The 19,709-nt window shown below is 37.2% G+C and overlaps 1 protein-coding gene across 6 annotated transcripts in view; it reads left to right on the top strand.

Moving 5' to 3' along the window:
* The window catches only part of RABGAP1L (RAB GTPase activating protein 1 like), a 773,530-nt gene that overhangs the window by 481,135 nt on the left and 272,686 nt on the right, over positions 1 to 19,709 (top strand). For all 6 annotated transcript variants that reach the window (XM_064594288.1, XM_064594291.1, XM_064594289.1 and 3 more), the window contains one exon: positions 8,830 to 8,904. In XM_064594288.1, coding sequence (XP_064450358.1) covers positions 8,830 to 8,904 — 75 coding nt within the window. The remainder of the gene's footprint in view (positions 1 to 8,829; positions 8,905 to 19,709) is intronic.

Below are 19,709 nucleotides of genomic sequence, written 5' to 3'. Positions count from 1 at the left end.
TCTGATCATTTCTTGCATGTCCACTTAGTAGCCTCTCTGTCTTCTTAGAGAACATCTTCTGATTTCCTTTTCGTTTTTCCTGTGAATCTGAGCTTCCTTCCTCTTTACCTGTAAGTGTGCTTTTCTAATGAAATAGTACTGTATGTTGTCCATTTCTGGGACAAAAGAGAAATATTATTCTGCACTTCCTGCATCAACCTAGTAAAAGTTTGTGTTTTGGGAGAAAGGATTTTAGATCAATTAGTAGACATAGTTTATGTGTAAAACTAAACATTTCCTCTAATGATTTTAAGGTAATTCAAGAGCAGTAGTGACTATTGTGTCTGTTTGGGGTTCATGGAAAATTATTTTCAAAGTTAGTATCCCATCAATGGATAACAGTTACTCACTTAAAGAAAATCAAGTGTTTTCCATATTTATTTGATAAAGAAGAACTTACATTCATATATAAATGTTAGCACCAATTAGATTAAGCCTTTCAAATGTCTTTTTTTATGTCTAAGTTTTAGTCTGTGGTTAGCATGTTAATAAATATATCACATAAATTAAAAGTTCCCCTTCCTGGGGTGCCTGGGTAGCTCAGTCATTAAGTGTCTGCCTTTGGCTCAGGTTGTGATCCTAGGTTCCCGGGATCGAGCCCCGCATTGGGCTCCCTGCTCTGCAGAAGGCCTGCTTCTCCCTCTCCCACTCCCCCTGCTTGTGTTCCCTCTCTCACTGTGTTTCTGTCAAATAAATAAATAAAATCTTAAAAAAAAAAAAAAGTTCCCCTTCCCTAAACCCAGAAGTCATGGATTGAAAAAGATTAAGCATTGTTATTAAGAATTGTCACTTATCTTGTGACTATGGAGTCTTATCCCCCATCTCTGTTGAGCCCCATGGCAAATCAGAAGATAGGCCCTCCCATCTTCTGTGGACCCAAATACATAAATGTCCAAGAAGAATAATTCTGCACAGAGTGAATCTAAGTGATTACCTTTGTCTCTTCAGGCTGCTGTAACAAAAATAGCATTCACTGGGTAGCTTAAACAATTTGTTTCTCATAGTTCTTGAGGCTGAGAATGTCAAGGTCAAGGTGCTGGCAGGTTCAGTGTGTGGTGTGGGCTTGCTTCCTGGTTCATAGATGGCCATCCTCTTGCTGTGTCCTCATGTGGCCAGAGGAACACTCTGAGATCTCTTCTCTTTTTTTTTTAATTTAAATTTTAGGTAATTAACATACAGTACAATATTGGTTTCTGGAGTAGAATTCAGTGATTCATCACTTACATACAAGACCCAGTGCTCATCATAACAAGTGCCCTCCTTAATACCCATTACCTACTTAGCCCATCCCCTACCCACCTCCCTCCATCAACCCTCAGTTTGTTCTCTATCATTAAGAGTCTCTTATGGCTTGTTTCTCTCTCTCCCTTTTTTCTTTTCCCCCTTCCCATATGTTTATCTTTTTTCTCGTAAATTCCACATATGAATGAAATCTTATGGTATTTGTCTTTGACTGACTTAATTTCGCTTAGCACAATACACTCTAGCTCCATCCACATCATTGCAAATGACAAGATTTCTTTTTTTTTCTCATTGCTGAGTAACCATTGTGTATATGTAGCACATCTTCTTTATCTATTCATCAGTCAGTGGACATTTGGGCTCTTCCCAGTTTGGCTATTGTTGATAATGGTGCTATAAAAATTGGGGTGCATGTATCTCTTCGAATATGTATGTTTGTATCCTTTAGGGTAAATACCTAGTATTGTAATTGCTGGATCATAGGGTAGTTCTATTTTTAACTTTTTGAGGAACCTCCATACTGTTCTCCAGATTGGCTGCACCAATTTGCATTCCCACTAACAGTGTAAGAGGATTCCCCTTTCTCTGCATCCTGGCCAACACCTGTTGTTTCTTGTGTTGTTAATTTTAGCCATTCTGACAGGTGTGAGGTGGTATCTCATCACGGTTTTGATTTGTATTTCCCTGAAGATTAGTGATGTTGAGTATCTTTTCATGTGTCTGTTAGCCATCTGGATGTCTGCTTTAGAAAAGTCTCTATTCAGTTATTTGTTTTTTGGGTGCTGAGTTTGATAAGTTCTTTGTAGCTTTTGGATACTAGCCCTTTATCAGATGTGTCATTTGCAAATATCTTCTCCCATTCCATAGGCTGCCTTTTAGTTTTGTTTTTTTAAAGATTTCATTTATTTATTTGAGAGAGAGAGAATGAGAGACAGAGAGCATGAGAGGGAGGAGGGTCAGAGGGAGAAGCAGACTCCCTGCCGAGCAGGGAGCCCGATGCGGGACTCGATCCTGTGACTCCAGGATCATGACCTGAGCCGAAGGCAGCCGCCCAACCAACTGAGCCACCCAGGCGCCCCTGCCTTTTAGTTTTGTTAATTGTTTCCTTTGCTGTACAGAAGCTTTTTATCTTGATGAAGTCCCAATAGTTCATTTTTGCTTTTGTTTCCCTTGCCTGTGGTGACTTGTCTAGCAAGACGTTGCTGCAGCCGAGGTCAAAGAGGTTTCTGCCTGTGTTCTCCTCTAGGATTTTGATGGATTCCTGCCTCACATTAAGGTCTTTCATCTGGGATCTCTTTTATAAGGACACTAATCCCATTCATGAGAGCTCTATCCTCCTGACCTAATCACCTCCTGATGGCCCCATGTCCCAGTACCATCACATTTTGGATTAGGTTTCAACATATGTATTTTAGGAGGAACACAGTCTATAGCAGTGATATAATACAGGTATTAAGGGTACATCTGTATTCAAACAGATTTGGGTTCAAATCCTGGCTCTCGCTTTGTGTCCTTGCCCAAGTTAATTACCTTCTCTAAACCTCACTTTTCTTATCTCATAAACTTTGTGAGGATTGAGAACATGCAAGAGCATTTAGTGCAGCATCTGGCACATAATAAAGAGGGCAGGCTCTCTCATGCCTTTGTACATGCCTTTCCCCTGCAGCATGCCTAAACAATCTCCATATTCTTCCTTCAAGAATGTGAGGCTAAGTTTTCAGCAATTTTGGTCCCATCCTTTTATTTTATTTTATTTTATTATGTTATGTTAATCACCATACATTACATCATTAGTTTTTGATGTAGTGTTCCATGATTCATTGTTGGCATATAACACCCAGTGCTCCATTCAATACGTGCCCTCTTTAATACCCTATCACCAGGCTAACCTCTCCCTCCACCCCCTCCCCTCTAGAACCCTCAGTTTGTTTCTCAGAGTCCATAGTCTCTCATGGTTCGTCTCCCCCTCCGATTTCCCCCTCCTTCATTTTTCCCTTCCTACTATCTTTTTTTTTTTTTTTTAAACATATAATGTATTATTTGTTTCAGAGGTACAGGTCTGTGATTCATCAGTCTTAACACAATTCACAGCGCTCACCATAGCACATTGGGGAGGGTAGGTTCCACCCTTTCTTTTCTTTTCTTTTCTTTTTTTTGTAAGATTAAGACAACATCACCTTGTCTGTGATGTCTTCCTTGCCTTTAACTCTACTTCTTTCACGAGGACACTTCCTCACCCTTTCCCTCTGAGCTTCCATCTGTCTGTCAGCACTTCTCTCACTGTGCCCCTTTTCACTGCACATGCCGAATTCTTCTACAAGACTCTGAGATGAGGTGCATGGACAGTATCTTTTCATCACTGCATCCACCTCACTAAGTGCAATGTTTGATTACATAATAGATGCTCAGTAAATATTGACTTGCTGAATGAAAATATGAAGTATTCTTGGGAACCCAGCCAGAAAAGTAGTCTATAGTTCAGAGCAGAGAGAAGAGACAGAGTGCAGCCAAAGATTTTATTCCCCCCAAACTGTTATGAAAATTTTCAAATATGTAGAAAAGTACAAAAAACTGTACAGGAAACATCCATCAACCCACCACCTAGGTTTTACAATTAATATTTTGTTACATTTTCTTTGTCACTTACCTATCGATCCATCTACCCTTCTGTTCAATTGATCAATCCATTTTAATATTTTAAGGCTTTCAGAATTGCTTTTGTATGTCTTTATACTTTATGCCTAATAGTGCAACATGTATATTATTAGCTAGAGCTCAGTATTTGCTAACGGTTTTCTTTTGTAGGTACAATTTACTTTCAATGAAGTATACAAATATTAGGAGTGCCATTTCATTAATTTTGACAAATGCATATACTTGTGTAATCCAAGACATAGATGTTCTGTCATGTCTTCACAGTTAATCCCTGACCCTTCACCCAGAAGCAATCTTTGTTTTGATTTTTTTTAACCATTTATTGCTTTGATTTGTAGAACTTTATATTAGTGGACCCACAGAGGAGAATCATTTTCATGGAAGATGTAGTTCACACAGCATAATAGTTCGAGATTCTTCCATGTTACAGGTGTACATGATTCATTACTTTTTGTTGCTGAGGAGTGCTTCATAGATATCCCTTATCTGAGGCTGCTTATAGTTTGGGGCTATTATAAATAAAGCTGCTGAAAATATGTCTTAGCCTTATATCAGTCTTTCTTGTATACATTTGCATGCATTTCTCTTGGATGAATACATAGATATGGAATTGCTGAGTCATAAGGTAGGTGTATGTTTAGTTTTCTAGAAAACTGTCAAACAATTTTACAAAGTAGTTTTACTGTTTTACACTCCTTACTGACAGTGTTTGAGAATCCAAGGATACCAGCATTAGATGTACCAGTCTTTTTAATTTTAGTTTCTGGTGGCTATGTACTGATGTCTCACTGTGGCTCTAATTTCATTTTAATATATTGACTAATGATGTTGAACACTTGGCCCTGTTCTTACCGGTCATTCATAGATAACCCTTTGTGAAGTGTCTCTTCAAATCTTTTGCTTTTAAACTTGAGTTGTTTGACACTGAGTTGTAGGAGTCCTTTATGTATATGATGCAAGACTTTTTCCAGATATGTTTGCAAATATTTTCCCAGTCTGTGGTTTACCTATTTATTTTCTTAACAGTATCTTTTCATCATTGGAGGTTTTTTTAATTTGATAATGTGTACTGTATCAGTTTATTCTTTTATAGTTAGTGCTTCTGTGTCCTGACTAAGAAACCTTTGCCTTCACCAAGTTACAAAGATACTCTGTTTTCATTGAGTAGCCTCATAGTTTTAGTTTTATGTTTAGAACTGTGATAAGTCTGAAATTAATTTTTGTGTATGAAGTGAGGTAGGTATCAAGGTTCATTTATTTTCCCCATATGGATATCCAACTTTTTGAGTACATTCATTGAGACAATTTTCATATACTTACATGTTTACATATATAAACAATTTTATTTTCCTCATTGTATTATCTTGGTAACTTTGTTGAAATCAAATGACTTTATAAGTGTGCTTATAGTTCTAGACTTTTTATTGTTCACTGATTTTTTTTGTCTATCCTTGTATCAGTTTTATACTGTCTTGAATATTGTAATTTTACAGTAAGTGTAGTAACGGCTTCTCTTCTGTTACTCCTTTTTCCAGAATTTCCACTCTCACTTTCTAGCCGTTACCCTAATCTGTTCTCTGGTTCTTCGAGCCAATTAAGACTGCAGTTTTATGTCCAACTTTTAGCCATCCAATGTGGTATCACTGATCTTCAGCAAAAGCCACAAAGAATGGGAATTTTACCCAGTGTCATTCCCCTCTTCTTAGTTTATTCTCCCCTCCAGTTTCTGACTGCTTTCGTTTAGCTCATCAATGTCTTCAGGTAACTGTTGTTATGTATTTATCCAGATATAGTTTAAATTTGTTGCCAGAGGGAAGGTTGGCCCAGTAGGAGCTACTCTCCCATTACAGAAGTGGTACCCAGGTGGTTTTTAAAAGTCAGACTGAGCAGGCATCTGGCCAAAGATGCAATTAAAGTAAGGAATGGGGAGAGGTTTGGTGCAAAGAGGAGCAAGTTTTGAATAGAGGGAAAGGATTCAGTTCACCTCAGTTAGAGAAGGCTTAGACTAAAGCCAAACGGTGCTTGGAAAAACGCCAAGGGAAAGAACTTGCTAGAACACTGTTTTTAATTTATTTTATTTTTAATTAAATATTTTATTTATTTGAGAGAGAGAGGGTGGGGCAGAGGGAAAAGCAGAAGGAGAAACAGATTCCCCGCTCAGCAGGGAGCCTGATGGGGGGCTGGCTCCCAGGACCCCGAGATCATGACCTGAGCAGAAGTCAGACACTTAAGTGACTGAACCACCCAGGTGCCCCTAGAACACTGTTTTTTAAACTGTGAATTATAAAATCAATTTAGTAAGATGGCCCCTGGAAGGTCATTTTTGCTTCTAACTTAAAACCATAAAACAAGTAGAAAGTAAGATCATTGCATTACTGATCTGTACTTTCATCCTTAGCTCTCTAATTAGAGAATAGTCTCTGGAGTCACTGAATTCATACTTTCTCTGTCTGATGTGTCATGGACCTTCATTTTTTGCTGGACTTATATGTTGAGCATATAAACAGCACACTTCTCAATAAACGTTAAATATACTTCTGTAAATAGATCAAACATTGATTAAAATGATGTCAGGTTTGATGAAGCATGACTGGCTTTTGGAGATCCATAGTTTTAAGGAATCCTTAACTGGCATCTTTCATGGGGGAGGGGAAGCCTTGAAAATATATTCATCATTCATGTAACATGCTCTCTCATCAACAAATCCCAGAGTTCCTTCTTCATGAAAAAGGTAGTGACCAAGCACTATCAGGAATGCTTCAAATTGGGATAGTATTAGAACCTTTTGACTCTTTCTTCCTTTTTTGTTCCTTTTCTATTCTCTCTGTAACTCTTCTCCCAACCCCTAATATACACACCCATGATGAGGTCTGGATAAAAGTACAAATTAAGCAATCAGAACTATAACTGTATAAATCAAATAAAATTAAATAAGTGAAAGGATGCTAATGCATCTTTCAATTTTTAAAATTAGGCAGAGCTCTGGAAATTGTTGATAATGAAGAAAAAGCTCCTTTCAGATTCATTAGGTAATGTTTCCATGATCTAATTTTTCTCTCATTAGAAGAGAGTGTGATAATATCATCATTAGCAGAAGAAGGTTAAAAGAGAACAATAGTACTTCAAAAGACACCATTAAGAAGGTGAAAAGGCAGGGCACAGACAGGGAGAAAATACTGACAACACATATGTCTGACAGTGGATTTGTGAACAGAATGTATCAAGAACTCCAATGAATCTAATTAAACCTAATTAAACAAATGGGCAAGAGCTTGAAGAGACAGTCACAAAAGAATATATATCAATTGCCTAGAAGCGATGATAATACACTCTACATTGTTAGCATTCAGGGAAATGCAAATCAAAACCACAGGGATTAATAAAAGGAAAAAGACTGGTAGTATCAGATATTGACAAGGATTTGAAGCAGTGAGTACTCATAGTTTGCTGCTATAAGTGTAATGCTTGAGTTACAACCACTTTGGAAGACACATTGGCAATTTGTTATAAACATGCACTTACCATTTAAACCTTGAACTTCCTTCCACTCTTGGGCATTTCCTTAAAGAGAATAAAAACCTATATCCATTAAAAAAAAACCCTTGTGTATACATAGCAGCTTTATTCATACTAACCAAACATGAAAAAAACCCAAATGTTCGACAGGAGAAAGGATAAGCAAATTGTGGTATGTTTACACAGTGGAATACTACTCATCAGTGAAAAGGTGACCTACTGATGCATGCAGCAACAGGGAGGAATTTCTGAAACATTATACTGAGTAAAAGAAGCCAGACACAAAAGAGTTTATATGATTGCATTTGTATGAGATTGTTTTAAAAATGCAAAGCTAATAATATATTGTGATAAAGGGTGCCTGGGTGGCTCAGATGGTTAAGCGTCTGCCTTCAGCTCAGGTCATGATCCCAGGGTCCTGGGATCGAGTCCCGCATCGGGCTCCCTGCTCGGCAGGGAGCCTGCCTCTCTCTCTGTCTCTGTCTCTGTCTCTTATGAATAAATAAATAAAATCTTTAAAAAATATATATTGTGATAAAAATCAGACCAGTGGTTGTCTGGAGTGGAGGTGGTTGACTGCAAAGAGGCATGAGGGACGTTGTGGAATGATGGAAATATTCTGTAACGATGTGGTTACATAAATGTAATTATGTACTTATAAATCCCAACTCAAGGACTAATGTATGCATTTCACTAGATACAAACTCTATTTCAAGACAGGTTTTTTTTTTTAGAAAAAAAAAAAAAAAGTTCCAGACCCGTATTCTGACTACCTTGGCATATGGAAGCTACCACACTTAGCCTCCTCCCTATGGTAACTCTTTCTAGTAATCTTTAATAACCACTGCCCTGGACAGAGACAGTTTTTATACTCACAAAATCATAATGCATTTTATTAAGCACATTAAATGGAAAGTCCCTCACTGAAATGAAGCACAACACATAGATTGGGATCCATGGGATGGGATACATGTCTGGGATTCAAACAGCACAACTGGGATGTTTGTCTTTGCATTAGAACTCCCACATCAAGTCTAGAACCTTCCCACCCTTTTCTACTCTTTGCGTCAGCCTCCCATGGTGTCATTTGCCTGACTACAAATCGTAATGGAGCTTTTAAAATTAGGTGCTCTGAGCATCTCTTTATTCCAGATTCTAAAGATGAACCTGGGAATAATGGGACATCTAGAATTGCTTTAGGAACTGTGCAACATCTTTGGGGGATCCCACTGTGCTAATGACTCACACATTTAAGTTGAAGCATCAGTGAAATTGTGGTGGACAGCCCAGGGTCAAGATCAAGCAGCAGCCTGGTGTTAACTTATGTTAAAATCTGTGAATGTTTATAGTACTTCTTTCTCTTCATCTCTTCTCCAGGCCTACTCTGTCTATGATGAAGACATTGGCTACTGTCAAGGACAGTCTTTTCTGGCTGCTGTATTACTGCTGCATGTGAGTAATTTTCCATGTGATAAATGGCATGGTGCTGCCAAGTTCATTTTATTTTCTAGTTGGTTTTGTTCTTCCTTCCTATTTTCCACTTATCTGATGGAGATTACACATGGCACATCTTTTCTAAAAGGTACCTTTGGTGATAAAGCAAGAGATCTGATGTCAGGTACAGGACAGTTTCTCAATTGAATTAATAATGCTGACAGGAAGGAGATAAATTGCTTATTTGGAGTTATTTTTAATGAGAATCCTCTGGAATCAAAGAAGTCAACGTAACTGCTCAGATACAAGCAGGACTAGAACCATTACGAAGGAATATGGCAAGGAAGTCTTATCTTTTCTGCGATTTATTTTTGTATACTCTTTTTCCTCTCAGTCACCTTCATTTAACGGAACATTTATTGATCATCAGTCTGTCAGGGCTAAGCTAAGAAGTGGGATTACAAATATGAAAAATTTATCATTTGTGTTCTCAAAGGCCTCAGAATGGGGCACAAGTACTGTAAGCACATACTTATTATTTTTATCCTTTTTACGTGTCTTTACTGATTTTTCTGATGTTCACTAAAGAACTTAGAGTGTGCCAAGTAAAAGCAATACACAGAGTAAGAGTATAGAGAGGAGAATTACCCAACCCAGCTCTACTAGAACTTTCAGGAAAGACTTTCTGGAGGAGATGGTATCCTTGCCCAGACGGAAATAATTGAGGCTGCAAAAGGGAGGGAGTAGAGATAGCTAAATAAGAGGAACAACATGAGCAAATATATGGAAACATAAAAGGTCACAGCATGTAAAGGAAACAGTATGAAATTACAGTTTCTGTTCAGTTACTATAGGAAATGTATGCAAAGACAGGTATGAGATAAAAATGGTCAGATGGGCAGGGACCAAATCATAAAGACTCTGTAATCATGTCAAGAAAGGTGGGCTTTATTCTAAAGCTAGAGAGGAGCCATTGATCAGTTTGAAGCAAGGGAAGGACAGTTAGATGTTCATTTCAGATAAATTCTTCTTATACCCTTGAGGAGGGTGAAATTAAAGGAGACAAGCAGCAGCAGAGAGACCAGTTAGGAAATATCAATCTAAACGAGAGATGTTGAGACCCAGAGAAAAAGAAGCTTAATTAAGAAACATGCAGGAGGCAAAATTGGTAAGTTTTATGGAAGGATTGACAAAGGAAGAGTCAAAAGTAACATGTCTACTTTTCTAGCTTTGGTGACTTGATGACTTGTGGTATTTTTTTTTCTTTGACTTATGGCATTTTTAGCTCAGATAGAAAATGCATCCATTGAGATTGAATGGAGAAACATGATTAAGAGTTGATGATGAATTTTATTTTGAATTCTTTGAGTTTGGGATATTTTGGGGACATCTGAGTGAAGCTGTCCACCAACAAGGTGGATGCTGGAGACTGATGCTGAGGGAGAAATCATAGCTGAAGTCACAAGAGTGGACCAGATCATCTAAGAAAAAGAAATAGAATCCCAGAGCCCAGGAATTCCAGATATTTAAAGGGCTGATGAGGAACAGATATTCCTGGCGAATTTCTAATTTTCAGTAAGGAGGAAGCAGTGTCTTCTGTCAAACGCAGCAAAGAGGTCAAGCAAGTTTAAAGCAAAAGCATTTAAGTTTGCATTCTGGAAATGAAGAGTGATTACAGTAAATTCATGGTCCTAATTCTGATAACTTGATTCTGATGATAATAATGGTATACAATGGTTCTGTTGTGAAAATCACTTTATTTAACTTTGATTTCTTCTTCTGTTGCATTATCATCTGTTTATGGTCTTCTTGATCTTTTCCTTGTTATTCTTCTTTCTTTGACATCTCTGTGGCCCATCTTCTTGGTATTCCCTTGATTCCTATAATCAAGCACTTTATGGCCACAAATTCCCAGGGCCCTTGTTCTGCTACTAAACCCACCTAGTGTCTAACATAGTCAGCTCTCTTATGCAGGGGGGCTGGAGACTGCACCCAGTGACATGAGTGTGTTCACCAAGGTTCAGAATCACCTTTCCTCTAATCACTCTGATGAGAAGCCAAAGTGGAAGCCATGGGTGGTGAAATTTTGTCTTCCACAAAGTAATCTTTGCATATATCAGTTTAGCATTTTAGACCTGTAGCCTTGTTAAACACATTACAATATGTTGATTAAACTCCAGTGAGAAGAACATCTCTCTAAGATATCTGTTCTCAGATTTAACAGAGGGTTAGTTAAGTATGAGTTCATATTTATTTGGAAATACTTCCCCACACACACAAAAAAAGAGTCAGTAATCCAAATAACTAGAAAACTCAAATACCTAGGATTTTCTTCTACATTATCTACCCTCATATTGTAAGGATCACATGCCAAGTCAGCACTCTAAAACTGCTTTCGAACTATGTCTCAAGATGGATAGACATTCAGTCCAGTTTCTCATACTTTCTACAATAATAGAATTATGCAGTTCTTGCCATGGCTTATAAAAATAACTGGAAATATAGAAATACCTTCAGAACCTTTGAGGAAAGTTTCACTAATATTCAGCATAGTGCTAATGAGAAACATATTATTGTAATTTTTAATTGAGAGTATATGCAATAATTCTTTTTTTTTTAAAGATTTTATTTATTTATTTGACAGAGAGATACACAGAGAGAGAGGGAACACAAGCAGGGGGAGTGGGAGTGGGAGAGGGAGAAGCAGGCCTCCCGCAGAACAGGGAGCCCGATGTGGGGCTCGATCCCGGGACCCTGAGATCATGACCTGAGCCGAAGGCAGATGCTTAACGACTGAGCCACCCAGGCGCCCTGCGATAATTCTTTTAATCAGCATATTCCATTAACTGATCAACCCATCCATTAATGAATTCTAATGAGAGAAATTAACTGTAATTTTTTTCTTTTTCATATTTTTGTGTCTGTGGTTTAAACAGGTAGAAGAATACAGTCTAGCTTAAATAATTCATCAAATACGCTATCTCAAGTTCTAGGGGTGTTACTAATTTTTTATCGGTTACATAAGCAGTTGCTTCTTTCTGCTGCCAGACATCCTTTGGCAGCTCCATATTAATCATTGTCAGAACCTGATTCTTTTGGGGATGCTGTCTTTTCCTCCCCCATGGTCATTTATATTTCACATTCACTGCCTACGAGGAAAGGAAGATCAAAAATGAAAGTATTCAAAAACAAAAGTTTAGAATTTTTAAGGTTTTCCATTGTCTAAGTAGTTTTAAGAAATAATTAGCTCTCTTGGTGCTTGAAAATTTCCCGATGCTTTGATAATAGCTTTGTAATTTGTATTTTAAGCAGTAGAAGACTAGTTTATCACAGTAGTTGCTATTACATCTATTGATAGAATTACAAGAAATTTATCCTTTACAGTTGGTCAAGAATGTTATAGCACAGATAAGTAATATCCTCATTGTAGTATTAATCATTGCTTATTTGGAAATATAATAAATAATGTCCTTTTATATATTTCATTTATTCTAAAAATCATATAAAATATTTTAAATAATTTTTAACTCAGTATATTTTTCTAACATACTTAGTGTCAAGTAGTTTTAAATTTTTTTATGTAACATATGCTTTCCTTGACCATCAGAAAATCATGTTCCTTTTTAAGGTTAAATTACTGTATGTATACTACTATGGGCATGTGGAAGTTTTCCAACTGCAGAAAGGATTATTTTTGGATAATCCAGAATGTTTAAAATTACTGAATTTTTAAAAAACACTGTGACTAGGCACAATTCCTTTGGAAACCAAAGGCTTTATCTGACAAAGATATGCATACCCAGCAATTCCACTCCTAGATACTCATCCTCGTCAAATTTACGCACATGTATACCAAAATTGTGTATTAGAATTGTCCCAGGATCAGTGTTTATAACAAACAACCCAAATGTCCACTATTAGAATGTTTAATACTAGAATTGTAATTAGACATTAAAATGGAAAAATTGTGATATATTTAATAGTAGAACACTATATAACAATGAAATGAATGTTTTACACTACATAAGTTAATGCAAATGAATCACACAAACATAAGGTTTAGTAAGAAAGCAAAGTATATCATTTGGTATGATTCCATTTCATATGAAGTTCAATAGCAGACAAAACTAAATTCTATTCGTAGGATGCTACCTAGATGGAAAATATAAATAACACCAATGAAGTGATTATTGATAAAGTCAGGATAGTGATTTCTTGACAAATTGGGAGTCATGATTGGGGTGGGACATACAGGGATCTTCAGGAGTATTGAAAGTATTCTGTTTCTTAACCTGGGTGGTAGTTACACTTGTCTTTATAATTATTTGACTTTACTTTATGATCAAGTTATTTATTAAAGTATGCATTTAACTTTTTGCATTTTTGTGGATTGCATTTAAAAATGAAATAAAGTTTAAAAATTACAAATCCTTTACTGCAGTCCCCCAGAAAAGATAGGTTTGAGGTAAGATTTCACCAATGGACTTAAGAAATGAGAAACAGAGCTACTTCTCAGTTTTCCTAAAAGATTTCCACAGAATCCAAGGTACAAGATCCCTGGAGGACTCTGATTGGCCTATCTTGGGAACCTGCTGCCATCCCTGAATCAGTTACCGAGGCCAGGACAGTATGATATTCTGATTGGCTTGGCCCATGTCTTGAGTCCATCTTGTTGCTGGTAGTGAACTGGATCAGCTTCTCCCTACAAGGAAAGGGTATTTGATTCCAGATGAGAGCAAGATAGGATGCTAGACAGATACATCACATCATCTACTAGTGATATCTTTACACCAAGAGTTTTAGTGTATTTTAAATAAGTCCTTCTATACTCCCAAATCACTTTTTCCTTAAAATGCAAGAAATTTTCCTGTTCTAAGTTAATTCTTGTATTTTCTTGACATCTCCCTGTGAGTAAATACACTCAAGACATTTTACCTTTAAAAAATACTCTCTTGGGGGGGTGCCTGGGTGGCTCAGTTGGTTAAGTGTCCCACTCTTGATTTCAGCTCAGGGCATGATCTTAGGGTTGTGAAGTCGAGCCCCTCATCAGGCTCCATGCTGGGTGTGGAGTCTGCTTAAGATTCTCGCTCTCTCGGGGCACCTGGGTGGCTCAGATGGTTAAGCATCTGCCTTCGGCTCAGGTCATGATCTCAGGGTCCTGGGATTGAGCCCCGCATTGGGCTCCCTGCTCGGCGGGGAGCCTGCTTCTCTTCTCCTTCTACTGATCCCCTGCTTGTGCTCTCTCATGCTCTCTGTCAAATAAATAAAATCTTTTAATTAAAAAAAAAAAAAGATACTCTCTCTCTCCCTCTGCCCCTCCGCCTCCCATATGCATGCACGCATGTGCTCTCTCTCTCTCGCTCTCTCAAAAAAAAACAAAACAAAAACAAAAACTCTCTTGATCTCCCATTAACTATCTTAGGTTTCTTTGCCCTTTCAAAGCTGAACTCCTTCACAGATAATAAAAGCATGACTATGAATTTGAATTGTGGTTTAATACCTTTCAAGTTCTGTGACCTTCAACAAGTTTCCTAAACTCTTTGATCTTCAGTTTCTTCATTTATTAAATGGAGATAATATTATCATTTTTCTAGGATTTTTGTGAATATTGGATACTTTATATTATCAATGTAAAGGGTCTTATTTTGTATCTGGCACCAAAAAGAATGCAATCATGGGATTAAATCCAGGCTTTACTTAATAGATGTGTAATTATTGGAAAATCACTTAACTTCTCCGAACTTCACCAGTTAATATTAAAAATGTAATAATAATACCTACTTTACAGAATTTTTATGAGGATCAAAAGGGGTTATGAATGAATGCCTCTAATAATGTTGTTTGCTGCTATTTGTTCTAGAATTGGCTTAATTATTTGCCTAGCCTTTCCTTTTGGACCCTTGTCCCACTAGCTTAAATTGATTACACAGAGCATACTAATGTTATACAATATGTCTTATGACTTATAAATAGACATTCAGTTTAAATGTATTTTAGTATACATTTGATTTAAAAGGAAAATGAAAAGCTAGAAGTTTTCATTTTATTTGCTTTTCATATTGTAAACGGAAAATGAACACTCATGAGTTCATGATTTTCAGAGTTCTCACTAGCATTTACCTTTGTTGAAGAAAATGAAAAATTAGTGTAACTTTCATTGCCTTCATAGAAAAACATAGATTTATTATAAAAACATGTGAAACACAATCATGCAGAACAGAAAATTTAGTTTTATCCAAATAAGGGGATTATTTTATATTATCAGCATGTAATTTTACTTTGAAATACATCTTGATGTGTTACATCAGGTGAGCCTTAAAGACTTTTGAAGTACATGGACCTGCTTTGTTTTATGATTAATTGCAGAAAGAAGCAGTGAAGCTTGGAGACTGTCTCCATTCAGTGTTAGTACAGATGGCAGATCCTTATCAACATTTGTTACCAAACAATGATTACATCATGATTGATTCTCAGATTATGCATGTGAGGCAGGTATTTAGTTTTGTATTTCATAGAACCATGGATGATATTTTGATATCTTAAATTATAATATTTTAATATTTGTCTCCTCCTTTCCCCAATAAAACCACTGATTCTATGACAAAGCTCCTATACACAACAAAGGTGGATATTCAATATTAGAGATCACTGTGTTCCAACATCTTAATATTGTTTTAAACAATATATTGGTTGGCAGTTCTGCCTGATTTGGATCCCTAGTCAATGGGCCAGACTGGCTATGGAACCTGTGGAACCCTGCTCAGGCAGGGAAGCAAATTCATAGCCCCACCAAGTGGCTGAGCTTAGCCTTCAGTCTTGACCCTATAGGAAGCCTGGCCAGAGAATCTGAGCTGCTGCAGGCCCCATCCTATAGCCCCATTCAAGCGGAGACCCAAGTCAGCAGCCCTCCCCAACTGTTGAACATAGCCTCTGGCCTTTAAGTGACCCTGGGCAGCCTCAAAGCCTAGCCCACAGTACCACCAAGCCAGAGTGCCCAGCCTGCAGTCTTGCCCAGCCACAGAGCCTAGGCTACACTCCTACCCAATTCCTGAACATAGCCTGCAGCCTCACCTGATCAGGAAGCCTGGACAGTAATTCCACATGACCATAGAACAGTCTCTAGCCTCACTCAACTGTGGGATACAGCTGGAGACCCCTCCTGACCAGAGAGCTCAACCAGTTACCTTGGCCAACAGCAGAGCACAGCCAATAGCTTACCTGATTGTGAAGCCAAGCCTGTGATCCTGCCTAACTTGGATACAGCCTGGGGCCTTACCTGAACACAAAGTCCAGCCCACAGCACCATCTGGTCTGGCACAACCTGAGACCCCACTTGACCAGGAGCTATTTCAGAGCTCAACCCATAACCCTGCCTAATTGTGGAGTCTAACTAGTGGCACCACCCTGCCAAGGAAGATAGCCTCTGATCTTGTTCATCTGAAAGTGATTGCAGAGCCCAGCTAGTGGCCCCACCTGAGTGGAGCTTGGCCAGCAGCCCCACCTCGTCAGACAGCCCACCCACTGGTCCTACTTGAATATTGAGCATAGCCAGTAGGCTCACCCAACTGTGTAGCCCAGCCAATACCATCCCCCCTGGCCTTAAAGCATGAGCAGTGGCCTCACTCAACTAGATTGATAGCAAGCCCTGCTTGCCCCTGAATACTACCAACTGGTCCATCCAGTACCCTAAGCTGAGCTAACCGGTGAAGGTCTTTGCATGCCAGAGCAAACTGTAATATGTGGAAGAGGGGACCACTTACTCAAGTATGCAGATAACAATGCAAGGAATCAAGGATCATGAAGAATCAGGTACCTTTGATACCACCAAAGGAAACCAAAAAATCTCAAATAACTAAAGAAACCCAGATCTATGAACTGTCTGACAAAGAATTCAGAATTCAGAATAATCCCTTTAAAGAAGTTCAATGAACTATAAGAACACACAGATCACTAAATAAAATTAGGAAACGAAAATGAAATCAACAAAGAAATAGAAACCATCGGGCGCCTGGGTGGCTCAGTTGGTTAAGCGACTGCCTTCGGCTCAGGTCATGATCCCGGAGTCCCGGGATCGAGTCCCACATCGGGCTCCCTGCTCAGTGGGGAGTCTGCTTCTCCCTCTAACTCTACCCCCTCTTGCGCTCTTTCTCTCACTCTCTCTCTCTCTCTCTCAAATAAATAAATTAAAAAAAAATCTTTTAAAAAAAAATAGAAACCATCAAAAAAGCAGATTCTAGAGCTGAAGAATACAATGACTGAACTGAAGACTTTAATAGAAAGCTACAAAAGACTTGACCAAACATAAAAAGGAATCGGTGAACTAGAAGATAGGTCATTTGAAACTATCAAGTCAGAGGGGCAAAAAGAAAATGAAAAAGAGTGAAGAAAGCCTACAGGAGTTATGGGACACCATCACATGAAACAATATATACATTATGGGAATCCCAGAAGGAAATTAAAAAGGGACAGAAAGTCTGTTTAAAGCAATAATGGCTATAAGCCTTCTGAACTTGGGGATACAAAAGGACTTACAGACTTATGAGGCCCAGAAGACTCTAGATGGTTAGAATCTGAACAGGGTTATAACAAGACACATTATAATTAAGTTGTCAAAACTCAAAGAGAATTTTGAGAGCAGCAAAAAGAAAGCTACTCATCACATGCAAGGGAACTCTCCAGATGACTATTCAGTTTCTGAACAAAAACATTATAGGCTAAGAAAGAGTGGGATGATATATTCAAAGAATGTATTGAAAGAAAAAGAATATTATACCTAGCAAAGTTAACCTTCAACAATGAAGGAGAGATACTTTCCCAGACAAACAAAAGCTGAAGGTGTTCATCATCACTAGACCTCCCTTACAATAAATGCTAAAGGGCATTCATCAAGCTGAATTAAAAGGATGCTCATTAACATTGTAAAGACATACAAATGTGTAAAATTCACTGGTAATGGTAATTATGTAGTCAAAGTCAGATTCTGTAATATGTAATGATAGTACATAATTCACTTATAACTCTTGTGTAAAGTTAAAAAAACAAATATATTAAAAATAACCATAACTACAATAATTTTTCCTACACAATATAAAAAAGATGTATACTGTAACATCAGTAACCTAAAGTGTGAGGTGGGGGAGAAGTGAAAGTACCAAGTTTTATATACTATCAAAGTTAAGTTTTCATAAACCTAAAATAGGATGTTATAACTATAAGACATTTTAAGTAAGTTTCATGGTAACCATAAAGCAAAAACTGACAGTAGATTCACCAAAGATAAAGAGAAGAGAAAACATTCTGCTACAAAAGTCATTAAATCGGAAGACAGCAAGAGAGAAAGCAAGAAACAAAGAACCCACAAAATAGTCAGAACACAGCAAAATGTCAATAATGAGTTGCTACCTATTAATAATTACTTTAAACATAAATGGATAAATTCTCCAAGCAAAAGATATAGAAGAACTGATCGGAGGGAAAAAAAACAAAAAAACAAAAATAAGACCCAACTATATGCTGCCTATAAAGAGACTCACTTTAGTCATAAGGATACGCATAGACTGAGAATGAAAGGAAAAAAAAGATATTTTAAACAAATGAAAGTAGAGGTGGCTATATTTATATTAGACAAAATAGATTTTAAGCTAAAAAGGGTCAAAAAAGACAAAGTCGTCATATAATGATAAAAATGTCATCAAGAAGATATAACAATTATAAATATGTATTTGCCCACATGGAGCACCTAAATATATAAAGCAGATAACAAACAAAACTAAAAGGAGAAATGAACAGCAACAATAATATTTGGGGACTTTAATACCTCACTGTCAACAATGGATAATCTAGGCAGAAAACTGATAAGGAAACAGCAGATTTGAACAGCACTGTAAGCCAAATGTACTGAACAGACATATACAAAACATTCCATCCAAAACCAGCAGAATACACATTCTTCTCAAGTTCACATGGGACATTTTCTAGGATAGATCATATGTTAGGCCATAGAAAAAAATCTCAAGAAATTTACGAATATAGAAATTATATGAAGTAGCCTTTGTAACCACAAAACTAGAAATCACTAATAGGAGAAGAGATGGAAAGTTCATGAATATGCAGAAATTAAATAACACACTCCTGAACATAACAGTGATTTAAAGAAGAAATCATAAGGGAAGTTAAAAAATATCTTGAGAAAAATGAAAATGGAAACACACCAAATGCAGCAAAAGCAGTTCTAAAAGGAAGTTTATTATGATAAATGTGTGCATCAAGAAAATAGTCATATCTCAAATAACCTAACTTTATACCTCAAGGAGCTAGAATAAGAAGAACAAACTAAGCCCAAAGTTAGTAGAAGGAAGAAGATAACAAAGACTGGAACAGAATAGCAAACAGAATTGAACATCACATTAAAAGGATCATACACCACAAGGAAGTGGGATTCATCCCTGGGATGAAAGATGGTTCATACACAAATCATAAATGTGGTACATCACATTAATAGGATGAAAGATAAAAATCATCTCAGTAGATGCAGAAAAAGTATTTGACAAAATTCAATGATAAATGACAAAAATCATGATAAAAATTCTCAACAAATTAGGTACAGAATGTATCTCATTATAATTAAGGCCATATATGACAAGCCAACAGCTAACATCATCCTCAGTGGTGAAAGGTTGAAAGCTTTCCCTCTAGTCATACAGATGACCAAGGGGTATAATAAAAGATGTTCAACATCACTAATTATCAGAGAAATGCAAATCAAAACCACAATGAAATATCACCTCATATATATTACAATGGCTCTTACCAAAAGGCAAGAA

Source organism: Mirounga angustirostris, unplaced genomic scaffold (assembly GCF_029215605.1).
Source record: "Mirounga angustirostris isolate CCGP_5_RB_7025 unplaced genomic scaffold, mMirAng1.0.hap1 SCAF_6, whole genome shotgun sequence".
NCBI classification, from domain to species: domain Eukaryota; kingdom Metazoa; phylum Chordata; class Mammalia; order Carnivora; family Phocidae; genus Mirounga; species Mirounga angustirostris.
This window is presented reverse-complemented; position numbering and strand designations above follow the sequence as displayed.